Genomic DNA, 22,411 nt, shown 5'->3' with positions numbered 1-22,411 from the left:
CCCCTCTTCCCCTCCCCTCCTCATCTCCCTCCTACCCTCCCTCCTCTCCTATCCTTCATCATCTCCTCTCTCCTCCCCTCCCACCTCTCTACCCTTCATCCTCCCTCCTCCCTCTTCTCTACTCTTCATCCTCCCCTCCCTTCTCCCCTCCCTCCCTCCTCTCCTCCCTCCTTTCTCTCCTCCCTCCCTCCCTCCTCTCCTCCCCTCTTCTCCCTCTTCCCCTCCCCCTTACTCCTTCTTTCTCCTTTTTTCCTTTCCTTCCCTTCCTCTCCTCTCCCCTCCCCTCCTCCCCACCCTCCCCTCCCTCTCCCTTCCCCCTCCCCTCCTCTCCCCTCCCCTTCCCTTCCCTTCTCTTCCCTTCCCTCCCCTTCTTTTCTTCTTGTTCTATCTTCCCATCCTTCCTCTGATTTTCTACACCAGAATCTAATGCCCTGCAGATCTCAGCATTTGCTGTGACCCTGAGCTACACTCCTAACCTGTATTTCTCAGTGCTGTTGTGTATGTGCGGAGTGTAATATCTGTTGCCTGCTTACTTTATTTTGTTGTTTTACAGACAACAAAAGTCAACGGGCTTAGGTATCCATTAAGACCCAGTCTCTCCATTTCTCCTGGACAGATGTGAGGAAACGCAGACCTAAGGACATGTGAAAAATCTCTTGAAAAACAAGCTGTCCTCAGACAGAGCTTAGGCCATTTTCACACAGTGTCACAGTGCCAAGTTCACCCTATATGAATAGCCAACTGCTTTATGAAGAAATGGTTCATCTTAGGCTTAGCATCTCAAGGGTCTCACCACTCTTCCAAGGAATATTCCAGGAAGAAAGGTGGTGACTGCCCTACTTTTCCAAAATAAACATCCCTGGTGTCTCCACCCAGCGAGTCTCTAGTAACAGAAACTACCTCACTTCTTCCTGCTTTGGCAGGAGGGAAAGCTGTCATCTCCAGGCTTGCCGGGACGCCCTATCCCAAGGGGGACAGAACTGAAGTATCAACTAGATTCTTAGTCATTTTTGTTTTCTGTGGGCCAAGTCTTAGCTTTCAAAATGACTGAGTCAGAAAAGTTTACTAATTAAAAAACAAAATAGAACACAGAAAACACACAGCCTAAGCGACAGTTTTCCATGCATCTGTTTGTTCGTTTGTTTAATCTGAAGCTGTGGACTTGTTCAGTCAGACAGATGAATTCTTAGAACCTGAGAGTCCATCTGTGTATAAATGGTTCTGAGGACTCACATTCCAATTGCCGTCTTTTACAAGAATGCCCTTTCTTTGGTGATTTGAAAGACACACTAGAAGTCCAAGGAGAATAGCCCATGTAGAAGTGTGAGTGGGTCCTGTGGACCATGAGGAGTCTGAGAGAGATGCTCTGGATGGGCTCTGGAAACAAAAGCTGACTGAATTAAATAGCAGAGAGGAAGTGGCCTGGATCCCCAGAGAAAAGGCAAAGCAGCTCACGGCCAGGACCAGTGACTTGGCAGCTGGAATGGCTGTGACAAGGGACTTGAGTCTGGTGTGCTGACTCCTTGAGGTGCCATTGTGTATCTTGTGTTTCCACCCTGCCAAGTTTTCATCTAGACTCTTTTGTCTCCCTTGCCTGAGTGAGCCAGGGTCTCTGAGAGTTCTTCAATGATGGTGTTCCCCAGTCTCCTGTGCTAGAACCCCACTCACCTAAACCTCTGCTGTCTAGAAACCCGATATTTATCTTTGGGAGAAATTCCCAGGGAGGAGGAAGGATGCTTAGAGAACAAGGCGTGATGAGTCACCCACTCCAAACATGTTACAAGATATAAATACCATCTTTTGGGCCAAGGACATTCATGTTGTTCTACCAGATCTGACTTCTCCAGTTGGGGAGCCAGCTCCTATCAAAGGAAGGAAGTGCATGCCCAGAACACAGGAGCTCACATGGGGACGTGGGCTACATCTTCTACATGTTGCTCTACATGGTGGCTCGCTTCACCATAGAGCAGTCATTCACACCAAGGTGCAGAGACAAAGATGTAGTCTGTCATCTCAGTCAGTCCACCATTGTCTTAGGGTTACCATTGCTGCAATGAAACACCATGACCAAAGCCACCTGGAGAGGAAAGGGTTTATTGGGATTATGTACCCTGCATCACATTTCATCATGGGGGCCAGGAATACAATCAGGACAGGAATCTGGAGTCAGGAACAGATACAGAGGCCATGAAGGAGTGTCATTTATTGGCTTTCCCTCTGTGACCTTCTCAACCTGCTTTCTTATAGCACTCAAGAGATCCCACATGGGTTGGCACTCCTGTACCAACCACTGATTAAGAAGATGCCACACAGACTTGCCTACAGCCTAATCTTAGGGAGGCATTTTCTTGATGGAGGGTCCCTCCTCTCAGATGACTCTAGCTGGCATCAAGCTGACATAAAACTAGCCAGCACAACCACGAACTGCAGCAAAGTAAACACAAGTACAGAAACCCAATGCTCTTTCCCTGGATCGGTGGGTTAGAATGCAGGAACTCAGAGAAAAAGGCAGGGCCTCTGTCGACAAGCCTGACCTGGAAGGTGGACTCTTATCTGCCTTCCTACTTGCGGGTGGGGCAAGGGACCAAGAAGGGTCATCTCAGGGTTGATAGCAAGATGATCCATGTAGATAACCTCATCAGACTCTAGCCACAATGGCCTCCTCCATGCTGACGTTCTCAATTATGTTTCTGCGCAGGGCCATACTGGGACCATACTAGGGCCATAGCTCTTCTCCAGTTCTGGGATACCCTCCCCTGGGTCTGTGCCAGGTTTTCTACCTTTCCATCCTCCCTGTAGTCCTTCCCCCAACCGCCACAGTGTCTCTCACCAGCCTAGCAAGCCCTTCCCCTCACCTTCTGTCCCTGTCCCTTTACCTCTTGTCCTCTCTTCTGGCCCTCCTGCATAACAGTCTTGCTGATGCTTTTGTTAGTTATCTGGGTCCCTACCCCAGGCCCTTGTCTGGCTACTGCTTGCGTAGAACTCTGAGCTGCAATAGCAATGTCTTATGCGTAATTTGTATTTAAAGGGTGAGCTGTATATAAAACCGATCTGATCTATTTCTTTACATACTCAGGCTCTGAATCCTCAACGGGTGTCAGTGTAAAGCATGAGGCTAGGTGGACCTTTGACATCCCTTTAGAATAAGGCAAGAAGATTGTCTGGGTGATAAGTAACTGCAGTTTTGCTTTCTGCCCTATCCAAACTCCCAAAGCAGCAAGGAATCGATGTTTGTGTGTGTGTGTGTGTGGGGGGGGGTGGGCAATGGTGGTCATAGGATGAAGGGAGAAAACAGCATGTTTGGGGATTGTTACTTGTAATTATCACACCAAGTTTCTTTAAGAACCCCAGGGACATTTTTTGAATTTGTAGGATGCCAAGCACTGTGCCCACAGTTAATTGACACTTATTGTGTTATTCTCCTGTGCCCCTGCTTGCGTGAGCATGCACGCGCGCGCACACACACACACACACACACACACACACACACACACACAGGATCTCTCTTAGTAACTCTGACTGACCTAGAATTCACTCTGTAGACAAGGCTGGCCTTGAACTCAGAAATCCATGCATTTTTGCCTTCCGAATTCTGGGATTAAAGGCATGCACTACCACCACCCAGTTTATTTTGCTAATTTTAATGACACTGAAAAAAAAAAAAAACCGCTTGTTTGGACAGGAGCTTATTTATTACTGGGGGCAGCTGTCAGAGGAAAGGCGTTCTCTGTTACATAGCCCAGCCTATTCTGGAACTTGCTATGTAGAACAGACTGGCCTTCAACTCACAGGGATATGTCTGCCTTTGCCTCCAGGCCACTGGGAGCTATTTATTATACTGAAGTATATCTTTAGCTCTTTTTGAATAGCAGACATTCACAAATCAAGAGTTCTAGAATTAATTCAAATTTAGGAGATTCATAGGCAGAGCTGGGAGTCGCTCTTTACTTCTTTATACATTTATTTTATGAGCATTTTTGATGTTTTTAATTTTTAATTGCTTTTTACAGTTTTGCTTCATCTTTGAAACTTTTATGCATATCTACAGTGTGCAATGTGTCTCCATCATGTCCGCCTTATTCCCCTCCTCAGCACCCCCAGAATCCCCATAACATCTCTCCCAACTTGATGTCCTTTTTTCCCCAATATAATATATATTAGATATTTTCCCCCAATCTAATATATATGTGTATATATATTTGATATTTTCCTTATTTATATTTCAAATGTTATCCCCTTTCCTCACCCCTCCCCCAATAGCCCCCTATCCCATCCCTCCTTCCCCTGCTCACTATCCCACCCACTCCCGCTTCCCTGTCCTGGCATTCCCCTACACTGGAGCATTGAGCCTTCACAGGACTGAGGACCTCTCCTCTCATTGATGTCTGACAAGGCCATCCTCTGCTACATATGAGGCTGGAGCCATGGGTCCCTCCATGTGTATTCTGGTTGGTGGTTTAGTCTCTGGGAGCTCTGGGGATACTGGTTGGTTCATATTGTTGTTCCTCCTATGGAGCTGCAAACCCCTTCAGCTCCTTGGGTCCTTTCTCTAGCTCCTCCATTGGGGACCCTGTGCTCAGTCCAATGGATGGCTGTGAGCATCCACTTCTGTATTTGTCAGGTACTGACAAAGCCTCTCAGACAGCTTTATCAGGATCCTGTCAGCAAGCACTTGTTGGCATCTACAATAGTGTCTGGGTTTGGTAACTGTATATGGGATGGATCCCCAAGTGGGGCAGTCTCTAAATGGTCTTTCCTTCAGTCTCTGCTCCACAGTTTTTCTTCTCCCATGGGTATTTTGATATGCCTTCTTAGAAGCACAGAAGTATCTACCCTTTGGTCTTCCTTCTGAAGCTTCCTGTTGTCTGTGAATTGTATTGTGGGTATTCTGAGCTTCTGGGCTAATATCCACATATCAGTGAGTGCATACTGTGTGTGTTCTTTTGTGATTGGGTCACCTCACTCAGGATGACAATTTTAGTTCTATCCATTTGCCTTGATGTCCTTTTTTAATTTTTATTTTTCAATCCCCTGAATTTAGTTACTGCTGCCTTCTTATGAGCGCTGTGTTGTTGGGTAGGGGAGTAAAGGCTTCCTGCCTCTTGAAGTGCCCGGAGATTGCTCTGGTGGTTGACCACTTCCTGCAACTCTTGCAAACATAGTTGAAGAGGCTAGGCTGAGGGCAGGTGGGGGTGGGGAAGCCAAGGCTGTTTGGCCATCTTGGAAGCCCTTGCTGTGTGTTACTAAGCGTCACAACACTGTGACCAAGTGCCTGATGGAAATAACTTCAGGGAGGAGAGACTTAGTTTTGTTTTGTGTTTTCAGAAGTTTGACTCCGTGACCCGTTGTTAATGTTAGTGGCAAGACAAGGACACCACGGCTTAAGGGCGTGGTGAGGCAAAACTTTCCAATTCAGGCAAGGAAAGAAAAAGTACCCTTCAAACACCACCAAGGGTCTTTTCCCAGCTGGGATGCTTTGTGCCCTGTCCCACCACTTTTCAATAGTCTGCCTAGAATTTAAATCCATGGGTGGATTAAAACTGAGGGTAATGGCAGAGCCCTCACAACCTCGCAGACACAGGGAGAGCTATGCCTTCCTCTTCTCCCATGTGCCCTGCCCCCAGCCAAAGTTGACAGCCAGGAGTAACCATCACGTCTTGCTCTTCCTGAATTCTAGAATGTGAACCCAACCGTGGGCTTGCTGTTTCTCAAAGGTGTCGATCTCTTTGGTTGGTAACCTTCTTAAAAAAAAACTGTTCGAGAAGCAAGTACTTGCTATTGGGCCATTTTGGATTAGATACCATGTGACCTGGTGAGAAATGCCGGCAGGGAGAGGAAGGACAGCAAAGTTTGACACGTAATGATTATCTGGGTAACATTTTACCTTTGTGTGACTTAAAAAAGTTCATAAAAAGGGTTGAGTTTTATATTTATGTGGAAAAAAATTAGACTAATACTTGATGAGTACTCTGGAAAGAATGGGGTTCCTTATAAATGCCTCTGGGCATAATCACCTGCTTATTCGTCTTCCTAAAAGTCTCAAAATCTTGTGTTGCCATCATTTTTTAATGGCGTGCAATGTTGAAATGATGGTAAGGAAGTCATACCAACCACACCACAGGAGTCCTCTTTCCAGTGGGGTGAGGTTTTCCTGTGGTTGGTTTCAACGCTGGGACAAGGGACCAAGGTTCATATTGTAGGTACCAAAGCAGACCTGGCCTCCAGGTTCTCCCAGCATCCCTCAGTCCCTACCTGGCAAACTCCTCCCCCAACCCTGAACTTTCCAGCCTAGGGGCTGGGCTCCCATCCGCTATAATCCAGCATTTTTGTCTCCTTGTTCAGTCTCCCCTCCCCCCTCTGACCTTTCTCTCTCTCCCTCTCTCTTTCCTTCTCCCCCTCTCTCTCTCCTTCTCCCTCTCTCTCTCTCCCCCCCCTCTCCTTCTCCCTATCCTTCTTCTCCCTCTGACACCCACACTTTGTCCTTTTCTGTTACCTCCTCTGTCTCCCTTCCAATGGCAGCTTCCCTGACCGTCTTCCTTGGGGCCAGAGAGCTCCCCCACCGCAGAGCAGTTTCCCCATAAACCTACATTTCATATAATCTAATCTGGCTTGAACTGGCTCCTTTCACCGCCAGAGAAACACTTTTATCGCTGTGGCCCCTGATTTCCCGCCTCATCTTGTCCAAAGCAGGGAGCCACACAGGAGAAAGAAGAGACCGATGTTGACTTCGCAGCCACTCAGAGCCCGGGAGTCCAGGAATGGCTCGCTCAAGCCCGCACCACGAGGACCCACCAGCGGCAGAGCAGCCTCCAGCAGCAAAAGGTAAATAAAGCACCTCCCATCTTCCTGTAGACATCTCTGCCGTGAGCAGAACTCGAGGGTACTGTTTCTATGGTCGTAGGCTTTGTTGACCCGAGTTTTGTTTTGTTCTGGTTTCAATGCTGGGAATGGAACCCAGGCCAGGACAGTGATCCACATACTCGGCATTGACGTGCCTCTTCAATACGTGCCTCTTCAATAGTTCTTTGATACAATGTTCGCATCTATTTTACTATAACACAAAAGCCCCAGCAAGGCTTCTGGGAATGGGAAAAGCTCTAGAATACATTTTTCCCCAAAGAAATGAAATGTGTTTCTTACTTTCTAGTAGACTCCTCACAAGATCCAGTTGTAAATAGTTGTGATACAAATGATTTCTGTTGATTATTTTTTTTAAGGAAACGAATTCTGTGTAAAAGGCATACATAAGTGTCTTCTCGTGTCATTTACTGTGGATGAGCTCGAACCAGATCGGCTGATAATAAAGCTTACTGTCCTGAACTGATTTTGTAAGGAGTCAGTCCTGCCTAGTCCAAGACAGCATTGACTTTAAAGGGGAGGAATGTATTTCACCACATGGGGGCGCTGTTGTCCGACAAAAATTTCTGTTCTCCTTGCTTTTTCAGTATATTTAATCAGCAAGAGAATTTGCCTAAACCGTGCTCAGATTTATGGTTATTAGAAACCCCCTTACGTTCTGTAGATAGAAAGCAGTGACGGTGACAGCGACCATCCACAGCTCTCTGAAGTAATCACAATGTTTGCGTTTGCGCAGGAGTTCGAACAGGAGCTGGCTGAGCAGAAGAACCTCCTGCGCTCAGTAGCTAGCCGTGGAGAGGAGATTCTAACCCAGCATTCCACCGCAGAAGGCTCAGGTGGCCCTGGGTATGTTTTGAAACTGCAACTTTCTCTTCTTGTGTTTCCCTGTCACTTGAACTCGCTCCACAGTTACTTTCCACCCAAGACACTGACCCCCGTTCACTTTAGGCTGTTAAATGCTCCTACACCGCCAAACATTTTCTGAGTCAAATGAAAAATGAGGTATCAAATCAAATCTAGGCTATTTCCAGCTAATGACTATACCTAACCAGAATGTTTTCCTCTCAAGAACTCTTGTAGGATCTTCTTAGAAAATTAAAAATTTTAAAAAAAAAGGATGTATGTCAGACTAAGTGGGAGACTTCCAAACAGCTTTCATCCTACAATTTCTACATGTTAAGTTTTTAATCCTGGGGACTGGAATGGGAGTAGACACTTGGAAAGTCTTCCATACGGAAAGATGAAATATAAGACTAGGCAAGGGAAGGGAGAACCTTTCAACAGGAGGTTTTTATGTACAAGGTGGGGAGGTAACGTTAAGTGTAGCCAAAGGGATATGCCTGTGTCCTGAGCCACTCACCTTGGCCTTGGTTTCCTTATCTACGGAGTTAGGATAATACGCAGCAACCATCAGTACAAAAGGTTTTGATGATGATAATAATAATACAAAAACAAAAAAAACCCCACCTTTTTAAAAATTAGTTTCTGTTTATCATGACAGGTATTCTCTGTGTAACTGTTTTCCCCAGAACCCACTCTGTAGCCCAGGCTGGCCTAAAACTCACAGAGATTCACCTGCCTCTGCTTCCCAAGAGCTGGGATCAAAGGTGTGCTCCAGCACCACCTGGCTGTATTTATTTATTTGTTTATTTATTTGTTTGTTTGTTTATTTGTTTGTTTGTTTGTTTTTAAGGTTTCTGTAAAACCCTGTCGTCTGTGTGCAGCCTTTGCTTGTGTCTCTTGGCCGTCTCCTTTGTCTTTGTTTCCTGATTCTAAACATTGTTTCAGCAGAAACAATATCTTATGAAAAAGGATATATGTTAGAAAGATGTTATAAAATATTATTTATAGCGCCAAATAATTGAAAAGGCAGGAGTACCTACCAGCATCAAGGAAAAAACACTGTAGGTACCTGTAATCCTTAACAAAATCACAACATGGCATCAGAAACCACACACGTGGACACTAAGGAGCAATATGAATTGAAACAATGTAACATGGAACATGGAACAATGTAACATGTTCCTGTGGATTGCTGAAGATAGCAGATGTGGCCACTAAAGTGTTTTTGTAGTTTAGTCAACACTGACTAACCTTGATTCTGAGTGTCCATACATTGCAGGTATTGTGGGGTGCTTAGTTTTTGTGTTTAAGTCGCTTGCCAAATTTGTAAAAAGAGCTAAAATAATTGCTACCATCCACTGTGTTTAGAAAGATCTGTGATAAGGCCTTTAAAATATATTCGCAACAAAGCCCCCAAAGAGGGGGCGCTCGTCCAGGCTGGAAGAGCAGAGTGTCTTCCCTCTCGCTACCTGCTCAGCAGCACTCAGGCCTTGACACATCCACGGTTTCTCAAGCCTTTTGCTTACACCTCTGCTTTTGAGAAGCAGACACTGCCGTGTGGCCTGCTTGGCCGACAGTCGGTTCCACAAAAGAGCTGTGCGAAGCTTGTGCAAGTTTCTTGTGGTTAAAAAGCATTGCTGCTGCTGCTGTGTGTGTGTGTTTTTCTTTTTTCTCTCTCCCTTCTCCTTGGCCTTCAGCATTGGCTAGAACCCAGACGACAGATAAACATCTACAAGTTGCTTTCGCTGCTCTTTCAAATATTAAGCTTGTGTAAAAAGAAATTTGTCCTGCTGTGCTAACTTTCTGTGACTATTAACTTAAAAAAAAAATACCACTTAGGAATTCTTCAATGGTTAGATACATTCCTTAGAAAAATCACCCTTCGGTGTAACTTAGTCCAGTTCATATCCTCCTTCTTTCAAGACCTCAGTTATTTCTAAGGCTGGGAAGGAAAACCAGCTTGGAATTCATTGACATTAAAACAAACCTTTGTTTTCCCATGAGAAAAAGAGAGCTTTCTTTCTTTCTTTCTTTCTTTCTTTCTTTCTTTCTTTCTTTCTTTTTTTTATTGTTTTTTTTTGTTGTTGTTGTTGTTTTGGTTTTGGTTTGGTTTTTGAGACAGGGTTTCTCTGTAAAGCCCTGCCTGTCCTGGAACTCACTCTGTAGGCAGGCTGGTCTCAAACTCAGAAATCTGCCTGCTTCTGCCTCCCAAGTGCTGGGATTAAAGGCAGGCGTGCCCCGCCACGGCCCAGTGAGAACTTTCTAATGTAAAACTCACTTGCTGCTCTTTTGATGTGTGTCAGTGATGAAGTGTAAGAATATGAGTGGTAACTATACCCTTGAGTCGGTGTGGATTTTCATGCAAACAGTGAAAGGAGATGGGCACATTGTACCCAACGCAGAAGAAAATACAATAAAGAGATTTAATTTCACAGGCGGTTTTATACTCCTTTCATTTCCACTGAAAGTGTGTGTGTTCTTTTAAAAAAGCCATTCAATTAGAGACGTTTCTTTTCAACATTAATTTTTAAGGTCAGAGTGTGTCACCAGGCAGATCATAAACCTCCACATCATAGGTGGTAGCCATCCATCGCATAGAGCCTGTTCTATTCGATTTTCAAAACTGTGTAACATACGAGTGTCATGCTCACTCATACGGCGAGACAGCTGGGACTCAGAGAGATGTGACACACGTTGCCCCGTGTTCCAGGCTGACTGCTGTCATAGGCACTCTGTTTCCCACCCCCTGCTTTCTGCGCACTGGGGATGGAACCCAGGGCCTGGTGCATTAGCGACAAGTGTTCTACCACTGCCCCGCCCCCCCCCCCCCCCAGTGCCTGCCTCCAGCCTCAGATAGATGGGGCATTGCTACTGTCCTTAAATGGACCTGGGATTCCTGCTGTCCTCCACACAGCACAGCACAGCATCCATCCGTCCCCTCCTCTCCTGTCCCTCTACAGTGTGTCCTGGATGCCCTGCGGACTCATTATGGTAAAATCTCTCATGAGGCTGACGTTTTCCAATTTTGAACCAATTTATAGGCTGATTATCAAAGGATCCTAGTCTATGGTCATACAATAGTGTATTCCATACTTAGCCATTTTCAATGTGTTTTTTTTTAATATTCCTGTGTTCATTAGATATATGAAGAAAATATGCTTATAGTCTTGGTGTTTCTATTTCAACTTTTCATTTTTTTTAAGGTATAAGCCCACAAGTAAGATAATCTTGTTCTAATTTTTGAGGCCAGATCTGTTAATATCAAATAGGTTATGTCTCATTCTCTCTCTCTCTCTCTCTCTCTCTCTCTCTCTCTCTCTCTCTCTCCCTTTTTGCACACATTGTAAACTTAGACTGTTTATTCTTCTAATAGTGACAAACCTGATGTGTTATCCCAGGACTTGGGGATGGAAGGGGCGAAGTCGTTGGCTGAAGAGCAGATGAGAGCGAAGTGGGAAACCCTACAGCAAGAGTTTAGTGCCAAGCAGAAGCTGCTACAGAATGTTCTGGAACAGGAACAAGAACAAGTGGTATCAAACATTTTCTTTATTTCTTTGTTTCCCTGTGGGCTTGTGAAACAGGGTTTCCTGCTACATTTGTTGCCCTAGAACTTGCTCTGTAGCTGAGGGCTGCCGGATCCTCCTACTGCTGCCTCCTAGGGACTGGGATTTCAAGTAGGAGCCCCCCCCGCCCCCCCACCCCCTGCTCTGCCTAAATTTAGCTTTAATATATTAACTGATATAAGAGATACTCAGATTATGCTAAGGGAGTAAAACTGTATAATAATTTGTATTTTCATTATACACACTGAAATTCTGTAATGAATTGTACAAGGAATGCATTATACAATTCTGAGATAAATATGAGGCGCGTTATCGTATTTTTCTTCACAAGGCATGCCTCCCATTTCCCACAATACTTGGCTTTAAATTTATCTGATTTCTATATTTTTCCCCAAAGATGATTAATGTCTGACTTTTTTTTTATTAGCATGAACCATAAAAGTTCAATTTAATTTTCAACTTTGAAAATTATGGTTTCAAACTGAGGGTATACATATCAAGAGGATTTCTACAAATCTGAAATCTAACTGCTAGGTCACCCCGCTTTCCACCGTTACTTCCAGTCTTGAATACTTTCAGAAGGTTTTAATGAGAAACATATTGGAGCCGTAGAGGGTCTTGAAACCGAGGGGTGCCAGTGGTCACGTAGGGCGGCTCACTGGCCCGTCGGTAAGGCTGGTTCCTGGGATGGATATTGTGTGATATTGGGCTTAGTTCCATAGTGCAAAACCCAAGGCAAGAGAAAGTTCCAGAAAAGTAATCATTATTGGTTCAGTCTTTGCAGAAGCTGGAAACCAAGGGGGAACTCAGAGGAACTTGGGAGTTTAAAGGGTTGATGAGCAAGCCAGGAACCCAGGTGTGCGTGTGATGCTGACGGCAGCTGTGGCTCAGAGGGGCCCGGGGGCACGGGGCCAGAGGCCCAGGGACACAGGGGCGCGGGGGCCAGAGGCCCAGGGACACAGAGGTGCAGGGGCAGAGGCCCAGGGACACAGGGGCGCGGGGGGGGGGGCAGAGGCCCAGGGACACAGAGGCGCGGGGGGCAGAGGCCCAGGGATCCGCTCTGAGTTAGCAATGTCCACCTCGCTCACTGTAGGACAGCCCTTTCCCCAGAGGGATAAACCCTAGGGTCTATACTATTGGTCCTGAAGAATCTGTGGTTGTCATCATTCGGAGCTGGCTGTACAGGAAACGGAGGGAGATACTCAGACAGAGATGGACAGGAGCTGCCAAGGCAGGTCACGTGACAGGAAGGAGTGAACGGAGGTGGTCTGTGGTGACAGACTCTTGCATTTCTTCTGACAGCCATTTTCCAAAACCTCCTGGAAGCCTTCACTTTGTGCCTCTTTACGCTCCTCTGGCCGAGGAGTCTGCAGGGATTGCTATCAGCTCTGGCTGAAAGTGCTCCATTCTTGGATATTTCTGTGCCAGAATCACATCATCCACCCTGACCCTAACAGTCTATGTCTTTTGCACAGGCCTCCTATCTTTGCCTGAATGAACCCTTCCTTACACCCCTGGTCAAGCGTTTCTCACGCCCAGAGCTAGCCTTTCTGAGGTAGATCCCCTCAGGTACTCAGACTTCAGGCTTACCTTCATGCCAGAGTATTTCCCCATTCTCTTAGATGTAAGCAAGGGGGTAAAGCCCTGAATTAGAGACTTCATTCTTTTGTGACTGACCTATGTCAAAAAGTATTGCATCACATGCTTCCTTGGTTCCTACTTATTTCCCGCCCCTTAGAAGCCCAAGCCCACCATTCCACTCATTGTCCACTCATGTGACAGCACCCGCATGAGTCCCCTAGCACTGAAGACTGACCTCACTGTGGAGAAGTACATTTCCTGTCAGTGTTGGCATCCGGCATTTTCCATGCCGAGCTTACCAGACCCATCTGTTCTTTGCCACCACCATGCCTCTGTGACACCTGGGTTGCTGTCCAAACTTGAGTTCATATTCCTGGCCTTCATCTTACAAGTAGAAAGCTTCAGCTGTCCTTTTTATTTTACACCCTGTTTTGTATCAGGGCACTTCCTTTTGGGAACCACTGGTTTTCCTCTGGCGTGAAGAGCGAACAGGAAGTAGATAAGAGGTCCAGAGTCCCTGTCAAGGGGAGAGAAGTCAACAGGAATTTTTTACACTTAGGTCTTAGCATGTCTAGCAACACTTAGATGGAGAGGCCTTATGTTCACTTTGTAGACATGTTGACTTGGGAAGGGGAGTGGATGTCTGAAGATCTGATGATCTCGGAGAAGCGATGTTGGAACTGGGATAAAAATCTGTGTGTTCCAAAGTCTCTCCACAACTGCTGACTGGAAACTATATATATCAGATATACTTACCACTCTCAAGTGAAAAAAACTAACACCATTTGGGGGGGGGCTGAAATTAAATAGCTCAAGGAGTTGATGCATTCTGTCTCTCTGATGGGATTTTTCTTCATCTCTTTACTTGTAAAATGTTTAATGCCCCTAGGCAGAAATATTTTTATGGATTTGGGGGGTAAATACTTCTGCAAACCTGGAACCCAACCCAGGGTTTCACACATTCCTAAGGAAATAAGTAGCTATGGGAGGTTCCACACCACGAACAGGAATCCAAAAGGGAGCAGGTTAAAATAATAATGGAAAGCCACCATAACAGATACATCATTTAAGACTGCAGCCACGAAAGAGACAAAGATATGCTGAGAGACAGATGTTCAAAATACAGGATGGAGTGGCCTGGAATTGTCACAGGATGATGGATGATCAGACTCAGTCAGTCAATCAATCAATCAATCAGTCAATCAGCCAATCAATCAAATGAGGGTGAAGTATTTTTGAAAAGCCATAGGACTGAGTTTCATTGGGGATATCTCCAAAGCGTTTGAATGCTTGTACTGCAGATGGTTCTCATGGGGGGCGGGGATTCTAAAAGAAGTTGGAAGAGGGGAGGGAAGTACGAAAAGAAAGGAGAGCTGTGTCTGGCAGATAGTTAGGATGAATTATTCCTCTAAAGATAGAGATAAAACTGGGAAGACATTCTCAGGGGAGCTGTGCCAGAAGTCCAGGCATTCCTAGCATTTCCCCCCCTATTCCATCATTAAAAATCATGGTTGTTACTGGATCCGGCCGCTGTACACAGTGATGTGGTATGTTGTAAAATTCCCGTTTCTTTGGACAAGGCTTCCAATAACCTACTCTGTGTGTACCTCCAACTTAGAAAACTATGCACAGCTCACCTACCCTTAAGTAAGCTACCCCTGTCTGCCCGCAGCTATACAGCAGTCCCAACAGACTCCTGTCAGGAGTCCTACCATTCAGAGGGGACGCACAGACTCAAGATAAGTCTTCGGTGACGTCCTTGCTGGATGGACTGAGCCAGGCCTTCGGAGAGGTGTCCTCACAGGTACGCCTGGGCCATCATTGTACTTGTCTTGGTCTTATCTTTCTGGGACTAGTTCATCTGATCTTTGCAAAGCTGTTCCATCTCTGCCCGTGACTGTTGAGGCCTAGCACTGGTGATGAGTCCTGAAGCGCAGAGGTGCTGATTCCTGAATATCATTCTGCTTCGTTATTTCTCTATAGTTCTTCAAAATCCTGAAATTGATTATTATTATTATTATTTATTTATTTATTTTTACTAAAAGATGAGTTGGGAGTGGAGAAGTGGAGGCAGGGTCTCTTGTAACCAAAGCTGTAATGATGATGATTATGATGTTGAATATATATATATATATATATATATATATATATATATATATATATATATATATTACTAAATGATAAGTTAGGAGTGGAGGGGTGGACACGGGATCTCTTATAGTCAAAGCTCAATTAGCTTCTAAGTTGAGGATGAGGTTACCTGCCTCATCTTCTTGTCTTCAGTCCCTAAGATCTGGGGTTACAGGTGTGCACCATTACACCTGGATTGAAAGCGACTGTCCTAGCCGTGCTGAGTGTCCCTCTGTGCCCCCACCCCTCCCCCAGAGTGGAGGGACAGACAGACAGAACATTCACTTGGAGCAGAAGTTGTATGATGGAGTCTCAGCCACTTCCACCTGGTTGGATGACGTCGAAGAGCGTTTATTTGTGGCCACGGCACTTTTGCCAGAAGAAACAGAAGCTTGTCTCTTCAACCAGGAGGTAAGGTTGACAATTTCATTTAGTAATGGGTACCTATATGTACATATAAAGAACACCAAGAACAAGGCAGCGCTAATAAAGTGCTGTGGGGTGTTTCCAAGAAACATAGTGTGGGACAGAATTTTTTGGACATAAAAAGCTCTCAAAGATATGTTTGATATGTATTTTTATAACTTTTTAATGTGAATATATGAGGAGGAGAAATGTAGAACTCTGGGTTATTGTACATTTCAAATCCCCCCTGTATGAAACACAGCTATAAAGACTAAATTCCTAACCAGTATTTAGGTTTTTTAAAATTTAATTTTTATTATATATATATGAGTATACTGTCACCCTCTTCAGACACACCAGAAGGGGGCATCTGATCCCATTACAGATGGTTGTGAGCCACCATGTGGGTGCTGGGAATTGAACTCAGGACATCTGGAAGAGCAGTCAGTGCTCCTAACCACTGAGCCATCTCTCCAGCCCCAAATTTAATTTTTAGCAATGCATATTTTTTATTATCTAATGATATAAAGTCTCGGAGAAAAATCCCTGTTAGAGCAACTTACCTGCAATCTATAGAAGTTTCCAAGAGACCCAGCTTGTGTAAGTGTGGTCATTACTGAGTGAAAGGTTTCCTAGACTTCTCAGGGGACCATAGCTTGGTGTACAGAAGTGCAAACACGGAGGTGAAACTTGGCTTTCATCAACCCTAGGCTCTTGCCAAGGACATTAAGGAAATGTCTGAAGAAATGGATAAGAACAAGAACTTGTTTTCCCAAGCCTTCCCAGAGGACAGCGACAACCGGGATGTCATTGAAGATACTCTGGGCTGTCTCTTGGGCAGATTATCCCTGCTGGATTCAGTAGTGGATCAACGATGCCATCAGATGAAAGAAAGACTCCAGCAAATCCTCAGTTTCCAGGTAAATGGGAGGACACCAAGGGTTTAGGCCATTTTCAAGGAACAGCATAGTTACCAGTAAAGAGTATCTTCCAAGCACTCATTGAGTGTTGCTTGTTTGCAGTGAGGTATCTGCGGGTGTGTGAATGCACATGCATGTGTGGGTGATATAAGTGCGTGCATGGGAGTGGGGATCATTCCTCAGGAATCGTCTGCCTTATGTTCATTTTAACGTTTATTTCATTTTTTATCAAATATGTGTATATGGTGGAGGGAGGCATGAATGTTGAGGTCAGAGGACAAGGACTCATGTGAGTCCACTGTCTCCCTCTACAATGGAAATCCTGGGGAAGGTGCTCATCACACTTGGGTGGAAAGTGCCTTTGTACACTGAGTCATCTTTCTGGCCCACCCACATTGTTTTAAGCATAAAGAACCAGTGACTCGCTGTTCCTCAGGTGGGCTGGCAGCCTAGTGAACCCCAGGAATCAGCTTCTTCCTCTCCAGGGCAGGACAGCTCATGAAACCTGTTAGTGACTAAGCTGTCTCTCAGACCATCTTATAAACATCTTTTAATGGATAACAAAGAGCTAGAACATTGCAGAAAACTAGGTGGATTGAACTAGAGATTTAGAAAGCCAAGTGTTGTACTTTTAGAATTTGGAAGGTTCAGAACACCACTTAGTGAAACTAAGAATTGAGTAAAAGTTTGAATTCGACCAATAAAACTAAATTATCATTTATTGTAATTTCCAGTTGGTGATAGTAGAGTTGAATTCTTGTTACCAAAGAACATGCAGGAGGTGATGGAATATCAAAAACACCCCAAAACTCACTACTCAAAAGTTTTGGAAATGGCTGTGGTCTAATTTCTTCTACCTCTCTCAGAATTACAATGGAAACTATTATGCTGCTTTCCAATCTGGACTTTTCAGATTTATTACATTTTACTGCCATATTAGAATCCCAGGGCCAGATAGGTAATTCTGTGCTTATGAAACCTTTTCTGTCTCGAGTCACTGGAAAAAATGGAAAAGTCACGGACAAACTTTTAGTATTGATGTTTTTCATGCCCAATAAAAAGGACCCCTTTCAGAATACTTAAGTCCAACAGAAGCTGTTTTCAGCAAACATGGAAGAATTTGATGTAATTTTTGATTCATTTTTTAAAAAAAGTAACTACAAAGTATCAAATGTTACCTTCACCAAGAAACATAGAACTTTCTAGATAGTCATATGAAGGGACAGATCATTACCAGTCTCATATAATCTATAGTCTTAAAAATATAAATAAGGGATGGAAAGATGAGTCAGTGATTAAATGTTCTTGCTGCTAAGCCTGAAGACCTGAATTTAATCCCCTGATCCTATTTTCTGGAAGGACAGAACTGACTTCCACATGTTTATCCTCTTACCTCGACACATGTGCTGTGCATACATACATGAAATAAACAAATACCATATATATATATATATATATGTGTGTGTGTGTGTGTGTGTGTGTGTGTGTGTGTGTGTGTGTGTAAACATATTTCATATGACCCGTTTTTAAATCTCTGTAATATCCCTACTAAGTATATGTTGTTCAAACAGAATGAAGATTAAGACTAAGCTCCCTGAAGCCAGCGAGTTTATTTTGTTGGCTTTATTTGCTGCCCTTTGTTTTAAAACCTATCCTGAGGACTGGGCTGAGACTCACTAAGTAGCCCAGGTTCTCTGTCCCCTCTGTCTCAACGGCCATGTGTTTCAAATTCCAGAGTTGCCGCATGCTGCTGTATAATCTGAATTGCCTTATCACCTTCAGCCTCAGTGTAATCATCTATACCCGCAGCCACTGCCTCACAATATTGGAAGGCTTCAGCAAGCTAAACTCTTTTGAGATTCTCCAGTAGATCCTAATATGTAATAAGTACTCAACAAATTTTGTAGTCACCATATTTTTCTATTGAGCAGGGTTAACAAAGTCAAAGTCAAAAGTAAAACCTGTGAAAAGTTTACATTGCTTCTCCAGGTTTATTCCGCACTCAAGAGGAGGGGTGGGATTTAAGAGAGTGCTTCTGCTTTGCTTGGTACAGGAGCACAAGCAGGAGACGTAAGACTGACATACAGACTCAAGATGCATTCTGAATAGAAAGGCATTTGGTGAGAGCTTGGATGTGGGGACTGAGGGAAAGGATGCCTGCTAAGGAGCCCAAGGATGCTGGTTTGCACATCTGGAAGCCTCGACCGATAAAGGGGGCAGATAGATAGTAGTGCCAGTGGCCAGAGGAGTACACTATACTCTGGAAGTGCTTTGATGGGGATAAGGGTGGCATTAAGAGATGCATGCAAACAGTCACAGCAGGCATCTGAATGTGTGACGCTATGGCACAGAGGGATGGCCTTGGTGGGATTCACGTGTGTGCTTGTTAGAATGTATAGACCAGAGAGAAATCCACTCAGGATTGGGAAAACGGGGTTGATTTTTCTGGGTGTTATATTTCACACACATGTATACTGACTGTGCCTGGAAAGTCACCAGGCTCATTAGAGTATGAAAAAATAATTTTCATTACTCTAAAATGTATTGTCAATGAAGAACGTTGCCAGATTATCACAGCATTTTAGTCTGTAAACCACACAAGAGGCTGGCTTGGGCACGCAATTGTGAACCCATCAAAGGTATATTTACTTCTGTCTGGCTCCTTATACCAAGTCAATGCTTACGGCAGTTTTGAGTTTAATAATTATAACCAGAGACAGTAAGGTATTAAGTAAGTACAACTTCTTCAGAATTTGATTTGTCAGAGGGGACCATGAAAATAACATGTCCAAGAAGTTTCTGCTTGTTTGTTGGTGGCCAGCTCATGAACAAAGACTGACGATTCAAATGTTGAAGTTCCAATTTAATTGAAGGAAAGAACCCCAATGATAACACAATATAAGATCAACTCATATTCAGGAACCATTTTCTTGTAGAGCGCGTCTGCACTGCTGCTGGTACTCAATAGTTGTTGGCATGGTACACCTTTGTTCTCCATATCATCTATAAGAACTACCTTTTTCCAGACTGTTAAAATTCTTCCAGAATTTCCTCCCCATCCAAGACTGTCTGAAAAGATATTATAGATGACCTGTATGTATTGAGTACCGTGTGTGTCACAGTCAAATTAGCTGTCACTATTATGCTCTTTACGCATAGATTGAATTCCTAATACATTTCAGTATTTTGAAAAACACTGAATATTTATAAGTGACTTTTAAAAGTGAGAAGCTAAGGGATTCTTTAATAACCTCAAGTCAGCATTACCAGTTTCAAGGCTTTAAAATGTCTATGGATTTGTTTTTCAAATGACTCATTCCCTCCCTTTACTCTGTGACTGAAAGAAATAAATCGTAATGTCTCTTGTATTTATAATATACTGATTTCTTAGTTATTGCTGTGTCACAAGTATAGTAAGAATAATTTGTTGAATCCTTCGTTCTTAAGAAAACAGTAAGCGTGAAGCCGTTGCCACCACCCAGCAATTCTTAGTGATTTCCCCACAAACCACATTATTGTTGGCTCAACGGGCCCCTCCCAGTAGTTACCGTGGCTTCTAGAAATAACAACTGTGTCTCCTTATTTGTTAAGTAGGACACAGGGCAAACACCCTACTGAAAAGACAGAGAGGACAACGGGAAGGCACACACTTCATTTCTAACCCACATTACGTTACTTCTACTTATCTGTTCTTTAGATGAAGGGAACCGCCACAGCCTTAAGTCCATGTAGACACTGACGGGCACTCAGGAGTAGATCGAATACCCCATCATCACGGGCAACGGTTAGGACGTCTTGCTTTTGACTCTAGTCAGATGAGTGAGAGACAGTTTTCATTTGGGCTTATTAAAAATGTCCTTGTGGTAATTCTAAGAGCCCGTGACCTCTCCTTGGATGCTGTTGAGTAATAGGAACATACTTGGAGTCCATGAAAACCTCATTATTTCTCCAGTGCTCTCAGAATGATTTCCTGTTTCGCTGGCTGCTGAGTTTGCAGCTCAGCTTGAGTTTTGGTTAGTGACAACTGTTGCTTTTTACATATTCAGCACGATATTCTCAGTTCAGCCCTCCTTCTCCCTTCCTCTATCCCTCCCCTCCTTCTCCCTCCCTCCATCCCTCCCCTCCTTCTCCCTCCCTCCATCCTTCCCATCCTCTTCCCCCTCCTAGCCTCCTTTCCTCCCCCTCTCTCTCTCTTTCACACTCCCTCCCTCTTTATCATTTCTAGTGACCAAGCTCTGGAACTTTTGCATGCTAAAAAAAATATACTACAGCACTCAATTTTTTTTTTGCTCAATACATATATTATTCTGCTTTTTAGCCTTGTGTTATGATGCCTGCATACATTCATTTTTAAAGAATATATTTACTTTTATTTTATTGTATGAGTGTTTTACCTCCATGTATGTATGTATGTATAACTAGTACCCTAAGAGGTCGAAAGAGGGCCCTGGACTCCCTGGAACTGGTGTTAGAGACAGTTGTAAGAGGCCATGTGTCTGCTAGGAACCAAACTTGGGTCTTCTGCAAAAGCAGAGAGTACTCTTAACTTCTGAGCCATCTCTTTAGCCTCTGCATACATTCTTTTCCCCCAAGTTTAAACAAATTTTATTCAAGAATGAATCAACATTTTCTTTCCTTTCATTGAAAATAGATTTTTTCTCATATAATAGATCGTGATTAACATTTTCCCTTCCTCTCCTTCCAGCTCCTCCCCACCTCCCCTTCTATCCAGACCCACCTCCTTTCTGTGCCTCATTAGAAAACAAACAGGCTTCTATGGGAATATGACATGATGATATGATATAGTACAAAGCATAAAACAAAAGCATAACATATCAGAATTGGACAAAACAAGTAGTAGGAAAAAACCCAAGAGATGACACAAGAAAGAGACCTGCTTGTTTTGCACACTCAGGAATCCTAGGAAAACATTAAACTGGAAGCCATAATGTATACACTTCTTACCCTGTAGGGTAAAAGAATATATAGAGAAATATATGTAGAGAAATAGAATATGTAGAGAAAAGAATATATATCATATATATGATAATTTAAAAAAAAAAGAAGGAAAAGACCTGATATAACATTATGAGACAAAAAACCTCCAGATAGGTTGTTGAGTTCATTTTCTATTGGCCATCTATTGCTGGGGGTGTTACTTCCCCTTAAGAGTGGTTTGTTTTTCCAGTGTGAGTCCCTTGGAGAAAACTAGCTTTTTATATTCTTGCTTGGGAGTATGCTGCTTTGGTCCATGACCAGTTGCTCACTGAGGAGAAGCCGTGAGTTAAATTTCAGCTGGATGAGCAGTCAACCCTCATCCCTGTTTGCTGGTTCACGAGAGAGAGAGAGAGAGAGAGAGAGAGAGAGATCCAGGCCTGGTGGCAAGTGCCTTCGGCCTCAGTTCTCTCAAGTTGGAGGTGGAAGGATTGCAAGCTAAAGGTAGTTCAGCTGACTTAGCACAACTCTTGTCTAAGAAGAATATTGAAACAGAGTGGGCGTGGTACCTCAGAGAAAAAGCTCATCCCTAGCATGTAAGAGGCTCTGGGTTCAACCTGAGTATCACAAAACAAGAGAAACAACAATGACAAAATAAAAACATGAAATAAAGAAAGAAAAGGAAAAGACCTTGTTAGCTTGTATTTCTGGGAATATATCAGCATTTTTATAATTAAATTATTGTTTTTGTACACGGTGTCCTTTGAAATGAGTGCAATTACTTGGGTGGCTCTCTCTTCTTTATATATGCCTCACTCAATATAAATATGTACTGGAAAGGAATGATGTTTATGAACATAGGACTCAGCTGATAACTTTTTGTAATGTCATTTTCCATCCCTTTGGTATACATAGATAGCCTCAACTTTCATACTTTTTTAAAAAGCCAAAAATACATGATGTAACGATGGCTCAGCAGTTAAGAGCACATGCTGTTCTTCCAGATGTTGGTTCCCAACACCCATGCTAAGTTGTTCATTGTTACCTGTTACTCCAGTTCCAGGGTATCTGACGCCCTCTTCTCACCTTCCTGGGAACCTTCATTCACATGTTCACATACATACACATAAATAAAAATTAAATCTTAAAAGTTTTAAAATTAAAAGTAGATTTTAA

The 22,411-nt window shown here is 43.7% G+C and overlaps 1 protein-coding gene across 1 annotated transcript in view; it reads left to right on the top strand.

The window, feature by feature from the left end:
* Positions 1–22,411, top strand: part of Syne1 (spectrin repeat containing nuclear envelope protein 1) — a 505,489-nt gene that overhangs the window by 368,536 nt on the left and 114,542 nt on the right. Inside the window, 6 exon segments of the mRNA XM_052169815.1 lie at positions 6,691–6,822; positions 7,595–7,704; positions 11,075–11,231; positions 14,518–14,649; positions 15,231–15,386; positions 16,091–16,300. Of these exon segments, the coding sequence (XP_052025775.1) occupies positions 6,691–6,822; positions 7,595–7,704; positions 11,075–11,231; positions 14,518–14,649; positions 15,231–15,386; positions 16,091–16,300 (897 nt within the window).

The sequence above is a fragment of the Apodemus sylvaticus genome, chromosome 23 (assembly GCF_947179515.1).
Source record: "Apodemus sylvaticus chromosome 23, mApoSyl1.1, whole genome shotgun sequence".
Classification (NCBI taxonomy): domain Eukaryota; kingdom Metazoa; phylum Chordata; class Mammalia; order Rodentia; family Muridae; genus Apodemus; species Apodemus sylvaticus.
The sequence above is the reverse complement of the archived record's forward strand: the minus strand, read 5'-3'. Positions and strand labels throughout refer to the sequence as shown.